We start from the raw sequence: 13,537 nt of genomic DNA on the forward strand, positions 1-13,537 counted from the left end.
TGCCCTTCTGTTTCCTAAGGGGATGTGTGAATCAATTATTCCTGGTTGCGATCAAGCTCTGTAGGAAGTGGCATGTTTACAGTTCCTCTTCCATCAGGCTCTTTATCCAGGTTCAAATGGAAAAGGGGTTTGTTCTTTCGTGCTATTGCTCAGGCTCAGCATTTGAGAAGCCAGCTCTTTTCTGTGCTGTTTATTTATATTTGCAATGGTGTAGCCCCTAGCAAGTCAGATGGCATCCGCACTCCACCCGGTGTCTGAGTTCAGGAGCTGGAATGCCCACTCTTGCTTGGGGCTGTGCATCTCTTGGCAGATCCTAATTTTTGGTTGGTTTTGGTTTGTTTGGGTTTTTTTTTCCACTTATTTGGAGGGAGGTTCCCCTCCCCCTTCCAGGGCTGCTCAGAGGCTCTGAAATTGTGAATTCAGGCAAAGCAAAAATGGTCTGAGGAAATAACCATGAGATTGCAAAATAAGCAGAGCCTGGTGAGCCCTGCTGGGGTGGCCATGCCTTCTAGCACATGCAATCCCTTGGTAAAGCTTGGAATGCTGCAGTCCTTGGGCAGAATTCTTCCATGGGCTGGAGTAACAGTGCAAGGTAAACACAGGAGGAAAGCTTTGAGTTTCATTACAGTACTGTACGTGTTCATGATGTTCTATATGGGAAGGCTTTTAGGCCATCTATCTTTGGGTTCCAGGGCCTGCAGCAGCCCTAGGGAAGGTCGGTGCTGGCTTATGCTTGCTGTTTTCTTTTCTAAATAAGAGTTATAGTGCAGAGCACGGAACTCCTCACGCCCCCGCCCCCGAGGGGTGCTGGGTGCGGCGCGACAGCAGCCCACGGAGCCGACGACCGCGGCCCTTGCTGAGGGGGCCGGGGGGGGAAGGGGCAGGCCCCGGCGGGGCGGGATCCATCGCGTCCCGCCCCGGTCCCGCTGCCAGGGCGTGCGGGCCGGTCCCGCCCGTCTCCATGGTAACCTCGGTCCTTCCTCCCCTCCCCTTCCCGGGCGAGTCACCTTGCCCGGCCGCGCTGTCCCCCGGCACGTGATCTGCCGGCGCGAGACGCGCGGAGCGGAAGTGACGTAACGCACCCCGGTCGCATGATGTGGCAAAAAAAAAGGCTGCGGAGGGAGGAGCGACGAGTGCAGAAGTAGTTCTTTCCGGTGGCGGATCCTTCCGCCGCTCCCATTGGTCCCGCAGCGTACGAGTCACGCTGCCCGCCGTGATCCCTCCGCCTGGCCTGTGCAGTTAAGGCCGCTCCCGGCAGGTGAGGGAAGCCTTCTTCCTTCCGCGGAGGTATCCTTCCGCCGGCGGGGGCAGCTTCCGTATCGCCGCAGCTCTTCACGTCTCTTTCCGCCATTGCGGCCCCGCTTCCCCGCGCCGCCCGGACCCCACTGAGCTGCGACTCCGGTCCGGCCTCGGACTGGAGCCCCAGCCTGCTGCCGCCGCCATGGCCCAGATCCTGCCGATCCGCTTCCAGGAGCATCTCCAGGTGGGCGCGGAGGGGCCTCGGGTGCTGGGGCGGGCCGCTCACTCAGATGGAGGAGTTGCCCGGAGACGGTGCCTGGGCGAGAGGTCCTGGGCCTGTCTGCGATTCCTTTTTGGTGGCCGGTGGGGCGGTCCGGGCCTCTCCGGCGTCGGGGCGGCCGCCCTCCCGCGGGCCTTGCCGGTGTCTGGCTCGTGTAGCTCTTTACCGCCGCCGGCTGCTCACCGCGCCGTCCCGAAGGGCACCTTCCAGCTCGCCCGCTGCTGTCCCCGGGAGGGCCTGGGCCGGAGGGGAAAGGCTGGGACGCCGCGGGGCTCTTGGACAACCGGGAGGCTGTGAGGGGCTTGAGGTGCGGGTCCTGCCGTCGGGCATCCTGCCCTTGCCCGGTCCCCGCCTGGTCTCCCACGGTCGGTTGGTGGAGTGCGTCCGTACCGGTGGTGTAGGCGAGGCTGGCGCCATGCCCACGGTAGCACTTGCTGGGCGGTGCGGCGGTGGGAGGGGAGAGTGCGGCTGGTTCCTCTTCGCTTCCGAGGAGAGAGCCCCTCTCCTCCGGAGCACGGCGAGCGGGACTCTCGCTTCGGCAGGGGATGCGCAGGGCGGGGGGATTAACGGGGTGACCAAGCTGGCTCCGGGTTTACTTGATTCAGTATTTTCTAATGAGGGTAGGGGTTCTTGTAAGGACCTAATAAATCATTTTATCGATGCTCTGACTTGTAATGACATCTTCCGTGAAGAAAAAACATGTATTGCAGTGAAACGTGAAAGCTACTGCGGGCTTCCCTACAGTACAGCTGTGGCAGTGCAGGCACCCAAGTGCCAAGTCTGCACCTTCTGTCTAGTGCCTGCTGGCCTCCAACAAAGGCTGCATTTGGGCATCATTAAACCATAAACACATTCTAATAGGCTATTTCCATGTGATGGCCTTTAGTTTAACACAGCTGCCTAAAGGTGCTAGTAACAAATCTAAACTCACTCTGCTGTAGGAATGCAAGATTATCGTCTCGTATGAGCACACACCTTTAATGGCTGTGGGTGAAGCTGGAGCACAGGGAGGGGTCTGGAAGCAAGATCCAGTTGTGCAATGTGACTTCCTATCTGACAAGCCTATAGGGTGAAGTATTAGAGCTGTGCTTCTTGTCTGCAGTTGCTGTAGCTGTGATGGTGTTAAGCTTGGCTTCAGTACTGAGGAGTGTTTTTTGAGAAGCTGTCTAATAAAAGTTACCTGGACCTACCTAGGCAGGGTCCTCTGGTGCTGGTGTCTGTATGCAGTTTGTGCTTAACTAATGAGGACTGTGGTGGGCACTAACACAGTGATGGCTCTGTGTGTTTATAGTGACCTTTTTCTAACCCAGATGGAAAGGATTTAATTCATAGACACCTTGTTAAAGGAACAATTGCAGAATACTTTGCTGTGTAAATTCCCACTGTCCATAGTGCTATTTTTAGATTTTAAGAATGCTGCTGTGATTGGTTTTTATCTAGCTAAGTAACTGTTGAGCATTTGGTGATTTTTATTTCAGTGTCAGTTTAAAACCAGCCCAGAATTCACAGCTTAGATGTAGCCCTAGACTCTTCTTTAGGGAGCAGCCATGAGTTGGCCAGAGCTTCAGATCTGAGCAAGCATTCTCTCCTGGTAGTGGTATGGCCTAGAACCAGGTGTTGAGAAGGCTCAGTATACTTGGGTGAAACTCATCCCTCGGGGTAGCCCAGCTCTTAATAAAGTATTGTAGGAATGCATCTATGATGCATAATTTAAGATACAAGCCTTGCATGTGACCCACTACCAGGTCTCTAATGACATGAGCACTATTACATAATGAAACTTATCTGCTTCACTCCACAAGTACTGGTAGGGCCAGCACTGTTGTAGAACGTGACTATTCTGACTAAAGGCCGATTTATCCATTTATTTGTATTTCTTCCCCTGTTCCTATTTAGTATAGAGCACTGGCTTCACCAGTATCTTTTACAGCTGCATGTATAAGCTGGTAAGGTTTGGTGGCTAGCTGTCTGTATGCTCTTGCATGCATGTTGCCCAGAACCCTTCAGCTTGCTGCAGCTGCTGAACTTCCTCATTTTATTTCATTGAAAAAATTCAGAGGAACTTGACTACTCAGAGATGCTACTTTCATCCTGAAACTTCTGACTTAGTGTTGGAATAAATGTTGAGAGGAGCAACATGGATGTTACTGCATTCTTGCTATCCAGAGCTCCTTTAGCCTCCCAGGCTGTTCATAGGAGATCCTCATGGACTCAAAATTTCTTGAACTGTGCCTGACCTACATTGTCTAGGAAACCTGTCATACAGGTGTTGTGCAACACTTTCAAGCTTGTAGTTGATGCTTAGCAAAAGACAAGGTATCCGACTGGAGCCATACTCATAAAAAGGCAGGTGATGGGTATGAAGGAGAAAGTTCTTGTTAGGCCACTATTGAAAGGTGCTTTTAATTGATTTGGAAGACTGGCAGTCAGCAGTACATGTGGTAAGATACTAATTCTCCATGGATCCACTACTGCAGGTCAGAACATAGTCATGTAACTATGTACAAAGCTTGTCCTGATCTCCAGCTTGAACCCAGTTGCACTCCATGTTGCACTGCTCAAGGTGCACTGGTGTTGTCTGTTTCTGTCAATCTGTTGGCTGGGTGGTAGGGGAATGAAGAGGTAAAGGCTCCAGAAGCCCTGCACTGTGGTGCTCCTGAATGTCTTGTCTCCTGGGTACGCAGTACAGCATGCTTTGTGCCTGCAATTTGAGCTAAAGGTCTAGTTTGGGCAAGTAAGATGTGGCAAGTATTTAGCTTACTAGGGTTAAGTAAGCTTTCCGAGTATTTCCCAAGTGAAGTCTGAGAACAAAATGTGTAGTCAGGCTTCAGGTTTTGTTTGTCCCATTACATAGCTCTGAAATCTCCGTAGTTGCAGATGTGCAGGATGTTATCTGTGTATTGTCTATTGTAGATGCCTGCCTTGCCCAGAAGAATATCAACAATGCACTGTGGAGAAACCTTCTCCTTGGGAGTTTCCAAGGAGAAACTCGATTCCTGTGCTATCAGAACTACTGGACTCATGTTATAAAGCTTGATAGTGCTACTTTTTTCAGTCAGCCATGAGGAAACAGTTCAAGGGGTATGTAGTGGGAGATCAGAGTTCAGTATGTCCAGTGACTGCAAATCTGGTTTCTCATACCCAGGTTTTATGCATTCCGTAAGTTGCTGACTCTGTGTACTTGAGGGTGAAAGTAAAACACAGCTGCTTACTGTAATAGGTGCACAGAGCTGTTCTAAGATAGCAAGTTCCTGGTGAGCGAGAAGGAGCCAGACTAGTTAGCAAGTGACAGACTGTAATTGCAAATTAGTTTACCCCACTATCCTAAAATACGTAAAAATTGACCTTGGGCCAGGCACACTGCTCTACTGGTGTGACTTCAGGCATTAATGAGTGCTCCTCTGAACCTCAGTGTATTTAAAAGAAAATTGTAGACTTGTCCAGGTGATATGGAAACCTGTCAGCTGAGGCTGTGCACTGATCCTGAGACAGAGCTCCTCTTTTATGTAAGAATAGGGTTCTTGTACCTATTGGTCATTAATGGCACAAACGTGAACGGCATCTGTGCTGATCTAGTGTGGTGGTATTTGGATGGCTCTTGGAACCATAGCTAGCTATGGCGAAGAACTAACTGAATAAAACTGGATAGCATGGTATAATAAAACTTAGAATTTTGCTACTTCACTCTAGCACTGACAAACAACAAAGTACTTCCATGTATTTTGCTGGCAGTGAGACTGTTTAATATATCCTAAACCACTAAATCTCTACTATAACAGTATTAGCTTGAAGCAGTTAAGTCTTTTGTTAGTAATTTCGGTCAGGAATCAAATGCCTGCTGTGCTGAATGCTATTTTGGTGGGGTTCTTGCCTTCTTCGCCTTAGTGGATCCGAATTCCTAAAACCAGTGAGCTTGGACTGTTCTTGCAGAGGGAGAATCTGTAACAAAGAACGCTGTAAAGAATCAAGGTGCCTTGAGCTCTGTGTGTGTGAACTAATTGGATAGGAACAATTAATTAAGTGATTTAGAAGCTGTTCTTCTTGGTATGTCCCTCACAGCAGGTGCTGAAGTCAAGAGGCCTGCTTGTCTAGGTGGGGGTGCTCATTAGCACTTTGTGCTGGGGTGGCTGAACCAAAGCCAGGGGTTCTGCACTCAAGTGGCTTGTAGCTGCAATGATCACAGCACGGCTTGCCTGTGGCTGCTGAGACCGGATGGCTACCTCAGCCCATTGAGGGTGAGGCAGAAAATAGGAAGGATATAGAAGAATTCTTGAACATTATAGAGGTCTCTTATCTGTTGAAAACATAACTTCCTAGCCTGTTACAAACACTAACCCTGTACTGGTAAGCTTGAGGTACTTTGGAGCCATTGACTGGCTGTGGGGCTCATGTTACACTGATCTGTTTGGGGTAGCTCAAACAGATGAGTGCTTATACAGATCTCGTGTGGCATGCTTGCTTTGCTAATTTTCACATATGGAACTAAATGAATGGCTGCGATGTAGCCAGGTGTCTGCTTTGTTCAGTCAAAACTGGACAAAGCGTGGTCTTGCAATAGAGCTAATGTGACTCAGTGTACATCGTGGAGCTCTGTGCTTCTCATGGGCACTTTTCTGTTGACTGTCATTTTCCAGCTATGTGATTTCTAGCTGCATGTAGATAAGGAGTCTCTGGGCAGAGACTAAGCAGCTGCTTGTGGCTACAGGAATGGTGGTTATATCCTGTTGAGTGTGAGAATCGAGGTGAAACGCGTACTCAGCAGTTCCGTGCCCTTCCTTGTAGGCAAGGAGAAATTATTTGACAGCTAAGCAAACTGTCACAAAAAGCAAATGTTCCAGGAAGAGGTCAACAAAGAGACTCTTGTCAGCAGTTTTCCCATGCAGTTTGGTGTCAAATATGTATGTAATAGGACAACTTCTCTGAATATATTACCAAGAACATATTTGAATCATCTTCCAGAGAAAAAACGATTTTGCTAATCAGGCTTTCACTTACTATGTTACAATGATTCATGTCTCAATGCTGTTGAGATAAATGCCATCACAGAATGTGATGATTCAGTGCAGCCTGCAATTGACTGAAATATCCAGTCTTGGGTTAGATGAGCCCTTCAGGGTGACATCTGCTGAAGAGATGCTGCTGTCTCTGGCAACCTGTTTTGTGGTTCCACTCTAATGGAGCAGCTAACTCATAGAACACTTTCTTCTCAACATGCTTTCAGGAGACTGGTATCACTGAACTTTCTAACAGATGCTAGTGTAAACTAACTTGCATTGTAAACTGATTGCCCAAGCACAGATAGCAAGTTCTGCTTTTGTATCTGCTTGAAAGCCAAGTAAGTGGTTTTCATAGTATAATGTAGGAGTATTTTACGATTCCTTGTTTTTCTTCCCCAGTCTTTTGTAGTTGCTTATGAGCTGGTGAAAGGTGGTGGACCTAAATGAATGCAATATTAAATGTTTGGTGTGTTTTCCCTTTGTGGTCAGAGGAGAAGAGGTAAAAAATCTGCCATAAAGCCCTGTACTCTCAGTTGTAGTGCAAACTCAGGAGATTGTCTGTGGAGTAGTACTGACATTTTCATAATAAAAGCATGTCACATTTCCTGATAGTAATCGTACTCCTCTGTTTGCTTAGCTTTATAAACACTCCTGAACTTTAGCCTGGGGGGGGGTGGGGAGAAAAGAACCTATACTTCTGGGAATGGTCTATACTCACATGAGTTCTGAGCATCAGATCAGAGTGCAGTCAGGACAAGTTACCATTAGCTTTATCAGCTGAGCAAAGCAAGTGCCACTCTTGGCTATTGAGCTCTTGTGTAATCAAATGCAGGGATTGTCATGGATCAAGTCAACTTCCTGCCTCGTGTTTGAAGCAACTTGATTCATATGCTTGGATCTGTTGAGGTTAAAAGATGAGATGTTAGCAGAAAGAGCTTGTGTACTTAAAGACCTCACTAATGGTCTTGCCTCCATAAGAAAGCTTCTCCAAGCTTTCTTCAGAGCTCCAGTGCCAACTGAGTAAATCTTTTCAAAGAAATATCTAGCCTCTGAAAATGCTGTCCATTTTAAGTTTAGGTCCCTCTTCCACTACTGACTAGGGTTGGATACCTCAGATGGCAGTTTGATCATGATTAAAATAAATCTGTCTTACAATACTTAAGCAACTTTGATTCGGAGGTTATGTCTAGGCCTTCCCAAAGAGGCCTGCCTTCTGCTAGGACTGGCTGCTTTGATTTGTTCTGTCCACAATGTTTGTTTGCATAGTGTTGTGAGTTTCTGCCAAGTGGAGGGAGTACTTGGCACTCTGAAACTACCCTCCTCTACCAGTTATGAGGAAACTGGATACTTGGTAAGTGAGCACTTGTTATGCCTGCAGCCCTAGCAAAAATAAACACCACATCCTAATAAGTCTCTCCCGCTCTATGAGATGAAACTCTTGCATCCTCAGACCTTCTCTCCTGAAGGGTTTGACTGGGTTGCATATAGCCCTGCCTGGCTGATCTACAAATGCTAGAGAACACTATCCTTTTAAATAGCTGTAGCGTTAATAGTCTTCTCTTGGAAGAGCTGATAAAACACTGTCTTTCACCTGAAAGTTTCTTGGCGTTACTGTCAGGTGGATAGATGTGAAATGAGCTGCTTCTGAATGAAGCCATTCACTGTGTTAAGTCACAGGAAGTGTAGATATTCTGATGTGGAAGAATGGCTAGTCAGTTGTGGTAACTAGCTTGATGTCTGATTTCAAGAACTACATTTAAATCTGTTCTGCTTATAGTCTTATCTCAAAATCTTTTGAAAAAGAAAAGCTGGATGACCTTAAGTTCTGTGAGTTAGTTGTGAACTGAACCCTTAAACGTTAGAGACCCTGAATGTAGTTTTGCTGTTGTTCAAACCTGACTGAAGAGCTTCAAATGGTGAAGTTCTCACTTAAGAGCAAAGTAGCTTCAGTGAAATAGTGCCCTTCAGGAGAAAGAACTTAAATGCAGTGTTACCAAAGAACCATACACAAAGGCTGAATCGTCTAGAAATTCTCTCCTTCAGCAAACCCAAGGAGTTTAAACTGATTTGCTTTAGAGTCTCAGCTTTAAACTGTACCAAGATCTAGCTGTCTTGATCCACTATGTGGTACAGGTCATACTTTGGAGTGCTCTTTGTGAAGCTTGTTCTGTTCACTGGGTGTGCTGCCTAAGAGCCACGGCACAGAGGAAGTGTAGTAAAACACCCTCTTTATCGGAAGCTGGGAGTAGGCAGAACAGGGCAGCTGAGGCGTGGTCACCTCAGAGCTTGCACAGAGCACGGCTGATAAGAGCTTAGTGTTTTGCTCCAAGCTAGTACAATAACACTAAAATGGCTTTGAAGGTCTGGCCCTTCTTGGGAGACCCTGGGCTTGAAGTTGTTTCCCAGAGAGAAAAATATCTGAAGTATTAAAGTGATACTTCCTGCAGCAGTAGAAAACCGAGCTTGAGTTTTTAAGGTATATCTTCCCAGAAGTGGGGTATCTGGATGTGCAGTGAACTGTTCTGCATTTGCACTGTTAAACATGGAATAAACTGTTTCACTGCTGACATCTGAACACACTAGCCTGTTAAAAATGTGATGAAGGGTTCCTGCCTAAACTGTGTTTTACTGCAAGCTGTACTAAAACATAAGTAAAAGGGATGCATCTAAAGCCTTACAGAAGCAGACTGGTTCAGCAGAAAAGGAGGTGGTTTACTGGTATCTTCTGTGTAAAGCATGATTGTGCATGAGCCATTTCTAATTTCAATAATATCCATGTCAGGTTAGCTCTGCCTCCTGGGTGGTATACAGCCTTGCTGCTAGACAGGACTAGGCTAATTGCTACACAGGTAGCTTTTTTTAACTCCACAAGGATAAAGCTCATTCGCCTCACATGTGACGTTAAGCTTGAAACAGTGAGAGCTGCCAAGCTCAATGGAGTAAGTTAGGACTCTGGAGGAAAAGCTGGTGAGAGTGACTACTGAAGTAGTGCAACTCTAGCACAGCTACCATGGATAGGCAAGCTCATTGTGCCTTAAACCATATGAGGGGCCCAAAAGTTGAGTTATCAAAACAGTAAGTTGTAAATGGACCTTGAAGACAAGACATCAAGCATTTGAATGCTGAAGGGCTTCTTCAGGAAGATTTCTGGGCTTAATTGAAGATGCACAAGAATTTGTGTGCCTGCCATTTTACGTAGTGTGATTTTATTGTCAGGAAAAGATGCATGAAGCCTTGTGTCTCTTGGGGCTTTTACAAAAGCTGTTCATAAGCTGTACTGAAGCAGTAACATAATGCTAAGCCTTTTTTTTTTTCTCTTCCAGCTCCAAAATTTGGGCATCAACCCAGCAAACATTGGGTTCAGCACTCTGACAATGGAGTCTGACAAATTCATCTGCATAAGAGAGAAAGTAGGAGAACAGGCTCAAGTGGTGATCATTGACATGAATGACCCCAGCAACCCCATCCGAAGACCAATTTCAGCTGACAGTGCTATCATGAACCCTGCAAGTAAAGTCATTGCATTAAAAGGTATGGTATGGAAGTCTTGATAAAGAAATACTTGAAATGGATGCAGAGCTTTCTGCAAGACTAGTTTATGATTGAGTGTCTCAGGCAATTTATGTGGGAGGATCCCTTACTGCTTCTCCACAGCTTAGTGGGAGCTCAGGTTTAAATTGTTTTAAGTTACTCTGAAGACAGCTAGGCAGTAAGCTTCAGTTGAAGTTTTCTGGTATTTGCTTATCATTAGGATGAGGGTTTGTTGCTTTGGTCGGAACGCTTACAGCTTCTGCGCAGGGAGAGCTGGAAGGGATGTGTAGGCTTTAAGGAATCTTCAGTTCTGGAATTATACTAGAGGGACGTGAGAGCTGATCTCCTAAGTGTATAAGGTCTGTCAACTAAGCCTCTCTTTAGAGAGAGGAAGACTAAGACTGGGGAGGAGGGGAACTATTCCTGAAGGCCTTAGTCTGGCCTTGCTGAAAGAGGCTGGTGTACCGGTCTGCATATTTATTATATCAGTCAGTGCTAAGAGGAGTTAAACTATGCAGGAAAGACTTGTGTGCTGGATAAAGCACAAGGTCAGCTAACTTGCTATCTCTGGTAGTACAGAGAACAAGCATTCCTCTGGAGTCTGTAGAAATCTCAGTCTCTCCCCAGAAAGCCTTAAATACTGTCACTCTAGAAATGCATGTATTGTTAATGAAAAGATATATATGTATTCAGTGTTGTCTAAGTTTGACTTAACTGTGCTACTGTTTTGTCACGACTTTAATGCTTTCTTGTGTGTGCAGATGGTGAGTTATTTCGATTGACTATACTAGTTCCTTTTGTGTCTTATGACAAGAAGAAGCAGAATAAAATGGCTCAAATCTATGGTGCACATGGCTGAACAGTGGTGGTTAAGCAACTGAAAGCGTAAAATGCAGAGGCTTTTCATGCCCTCCCAAACAAGGAAATCCTTAAGATTCAGAGTGTACTTAAGCTATTGGGATCTTGATCTTAAGCTTTTTACAATCAGGACTGACCCTTTTGACTTAGTCTAAATTTTGTCTCTTATACCTTGTATAGCATATAGAATACGTGTTCTCTGAATGTCATTTCCCTTCACTCTGGAGGTCCAGCTGTACTAGATATAGAAATAAACTGCTAGCCTGTAGCCTGAGTAACACTGTTAGACAGCCTTCTCCAAGCCCTGGAGAAACTTCTGGCTCTGCATCTTGGGTCAATAGCAGAACTAATAATGTCTTCTAACTAAACTAATCCTTGGTGACTGAAGGCACTTGCTTGTATGGCACTGTGACTTCATCTAGCCAAGCACAGTTAGTAACTGCAGCAGAAATTCTGACCTACACCTAGTTTCACATGGTCTTTTATATTCACCTTGGGCTACAGGAGCATGTGCTTAAATAGCTGTCTCCTAAAACTAGAAGTTGGTCAGAACCTTCGTTATCTTCTCAACAGGAAAAAATAATTTCTTATATGCCACTCTTTTGTAAAAACTGGTAGAAATTTCTGCAAGTGGCTGTTCAGGATGTATGTATGCACCATTCTGTGTAACTATGAGAACTTTTCCTCTTACCTTCTAGAGCTTGTGTTGGTCACTAGATTCCTTTCCTTGCACAGTTTGTTAGTCTGGTTTGTAGCCAGTAGCTGTGTATCCTGTTAATGCAACCCAAGGGTTTTGGTTAATGTATCAGTTATGAAAGCCCTCTGCCAACTTGACTGTTATATTTTGTGCGTTTCTTATACTTAAAACAGATGTGGACATAGTTTTTAATGGCACTGGCATAGCCCTCATAACTTTCAAGAGACCCAGCATTGTTGTAGCTTGGTCTTGATGTACATGAAGTATTGTAGAACTTGTTCGTGTAGCTAAAGCTCTTGGCTCCTACCAACTTGTATTCCACATCTGTTTTGGTTGCTCAGTAGTGACAAATTGATAAAATTAGTCCTAGGAGTGTGGTCTGCTTAAAAGTAATGGCTGGTCACTGAAGATACTGCCAGTATCTGACTGCTTTCTTAAAGGAATTCATGGGGGGTTAATGTCATAGTGCAGCTTGTCTACTTTTAACCAGTGCTTGAAGGAACAAGTAGAAACTAACCTGGCTAACAACGTTGTGTTTTCTAGCTGGGAAAACACTTCAAATATTTAACATTGAAATGAAGAGCAAAATGAAGGCTCATACGATGACAGACGATGTCACCTTCTGGAAGTGGATCTCTCTGAATACTGTTGCCCTTGTAACGGATAATGCAGTTTACCATTGGAGTATGGAGGGGGAGTCCCAGCCTGTGAAAATGTTTGATCGCCATTCTAGTCTTGCTGGCTGCCAGATCATCAACTACCGTACTGATGCTAAGCAGAAATGGCTACTGCTAACAGGCATATCTGCACAGGTACTGTGCTACCAGGGAGGCCTACCGTGGAAGCCCACAGCTTATCTTGTTTCCTCCTTCTATAGCAGCAAGACTGATAGGGCTTTTTTCTTTCTTAAAACATTGTTGGGAATGTAAATGTTTGTCTTAATCTTCAAATAATAAACATAAATAACTCAAAATCTTACAGTAATGGTATAAGCATAGTACAGTATTCAGTCTTAAGTGATGCCTTTGTAAGAGAAGCATGGCATGGTACTTCAGCTGGGTATGACAACATACTTACCAACGCTAACTTGAATGAAATGACTGTCCGAGTGCGCGTTATCCCTGACTCTTGTTCTGTCTTGTCTAGCAAAATCGTGTTGTGGGAGCAATGCAGCTATATTCTGTGGATAGAAAAGTGTCACAGCCAATTGAGGGACACGCGGCTAGCTTTGCACAGTTCAAGATGGAAGGAAATGCTGAAGAATCTACTCTTTTCTGTTTTGCAGTAAGAGGGCAGGCTGGGGGTAAGGTAAGACTGGCTCTAAATATGTTGTAATCTTTAATGACTAACCCTGGTTGTCTGCTCCCACAAAAAAAGTGGTTTAATGCACGAAGTTGCCTTTAAGAAAAAAGTAAAGGACTGTGTCAGTGTAATATGTATGAAAACTGGTGCATATGGAGCTTTACAGCAGGGACTACCTGATGTAGCAGCAGCTGTTTTGAGCTCATGAAGTGGCATGTCATGGCCAGCCTAATTAGCTGTTTGAAACATGTGACTCTTGGCTTCACAGGCTAAGCTTAAAGGAAAAGCTGTTGTAATCTTTCTTGGTGCTGATCCCCAGTATCAGGCTTAACTTATTTCCAAATTACTGGATGAAAAAAATTAAACACTAGTGACAAGTAACTAGTGGTCTGTTACTAACACTGGAATTAAGTGAGCTACTCTGTGACAGCTAAAACAGGAAAACCAAAGCTAGATTCAGAGAAACATCCTCAGAACTGTCACTGTGGAGTGTTAGTCATGTTGAAAGAGTGTGTGTAAAGTGACCTGACTGAATCCTTAAACTTCTGAGTAGCTAGGAGTAACTAAAGATCATGCTTAACTGTTTCCTTCATCTATGGTACATGAATACAGTGCCATGCTTCTAGCCAGTAA

At 45.4% G+C, this 13,537-nt stretch overlaps 1 protein-coding gene across 2 annotated transcripts in view; it reads left to right on the forward strand.

Annotated features, from left to right (window-relative positions):
• Positions 1-1,208: 1,208 nt before the first annotated feature.
• CLTC (clathrin heavy chain) overlaps positions 1,209-13,537 on the forward strand; it is a 35,363-nt gene continuing 23,034 nt past the window's right edge. The window contains exons 1-4 of one of the 2 annotated variants that reach the window (XM_061368307.1): positions 1,209-1,483; positions 9,840-10,047; positions 12,146-12,414; positions 12,749-12,910. In XM_061368307.1, the coding sequence (XP_061224291.1) occupies positions 1,442-1,483; positions 9,840-10,047; positions 12,146-12,414; positions 12,749-12,910 (681 nt within the window). In that variant the 5' untranslated portion in view covers positions 1,209-1,441. The remainder of the gene's footprint in view (positions 1,484-9,839; positions 10,048-12,145; positions 12,415-12,748; positions 12,911-13,537) is intronic. The other variant, XM_061368318.1, reaches the window with a different exon arrangement.

Source organism: Neopsephotus bourkii, unplaced genomic scaffold, assembly GCF_033783945.1.
Source record: "Neopsephotus bourkii isolate Nb327-2 ecotype Australia unplaced genomic scaffold, CSIRO-AGI_Nbou_v1 NB_140, whole genome shotgun sequence".
Lineage (NCBI taxonomy): Eukaryota > Metazoa > Chordata > Aves > Psittaciformes > Psittacidae > Neopsephotus > Neopsephotus bourkii.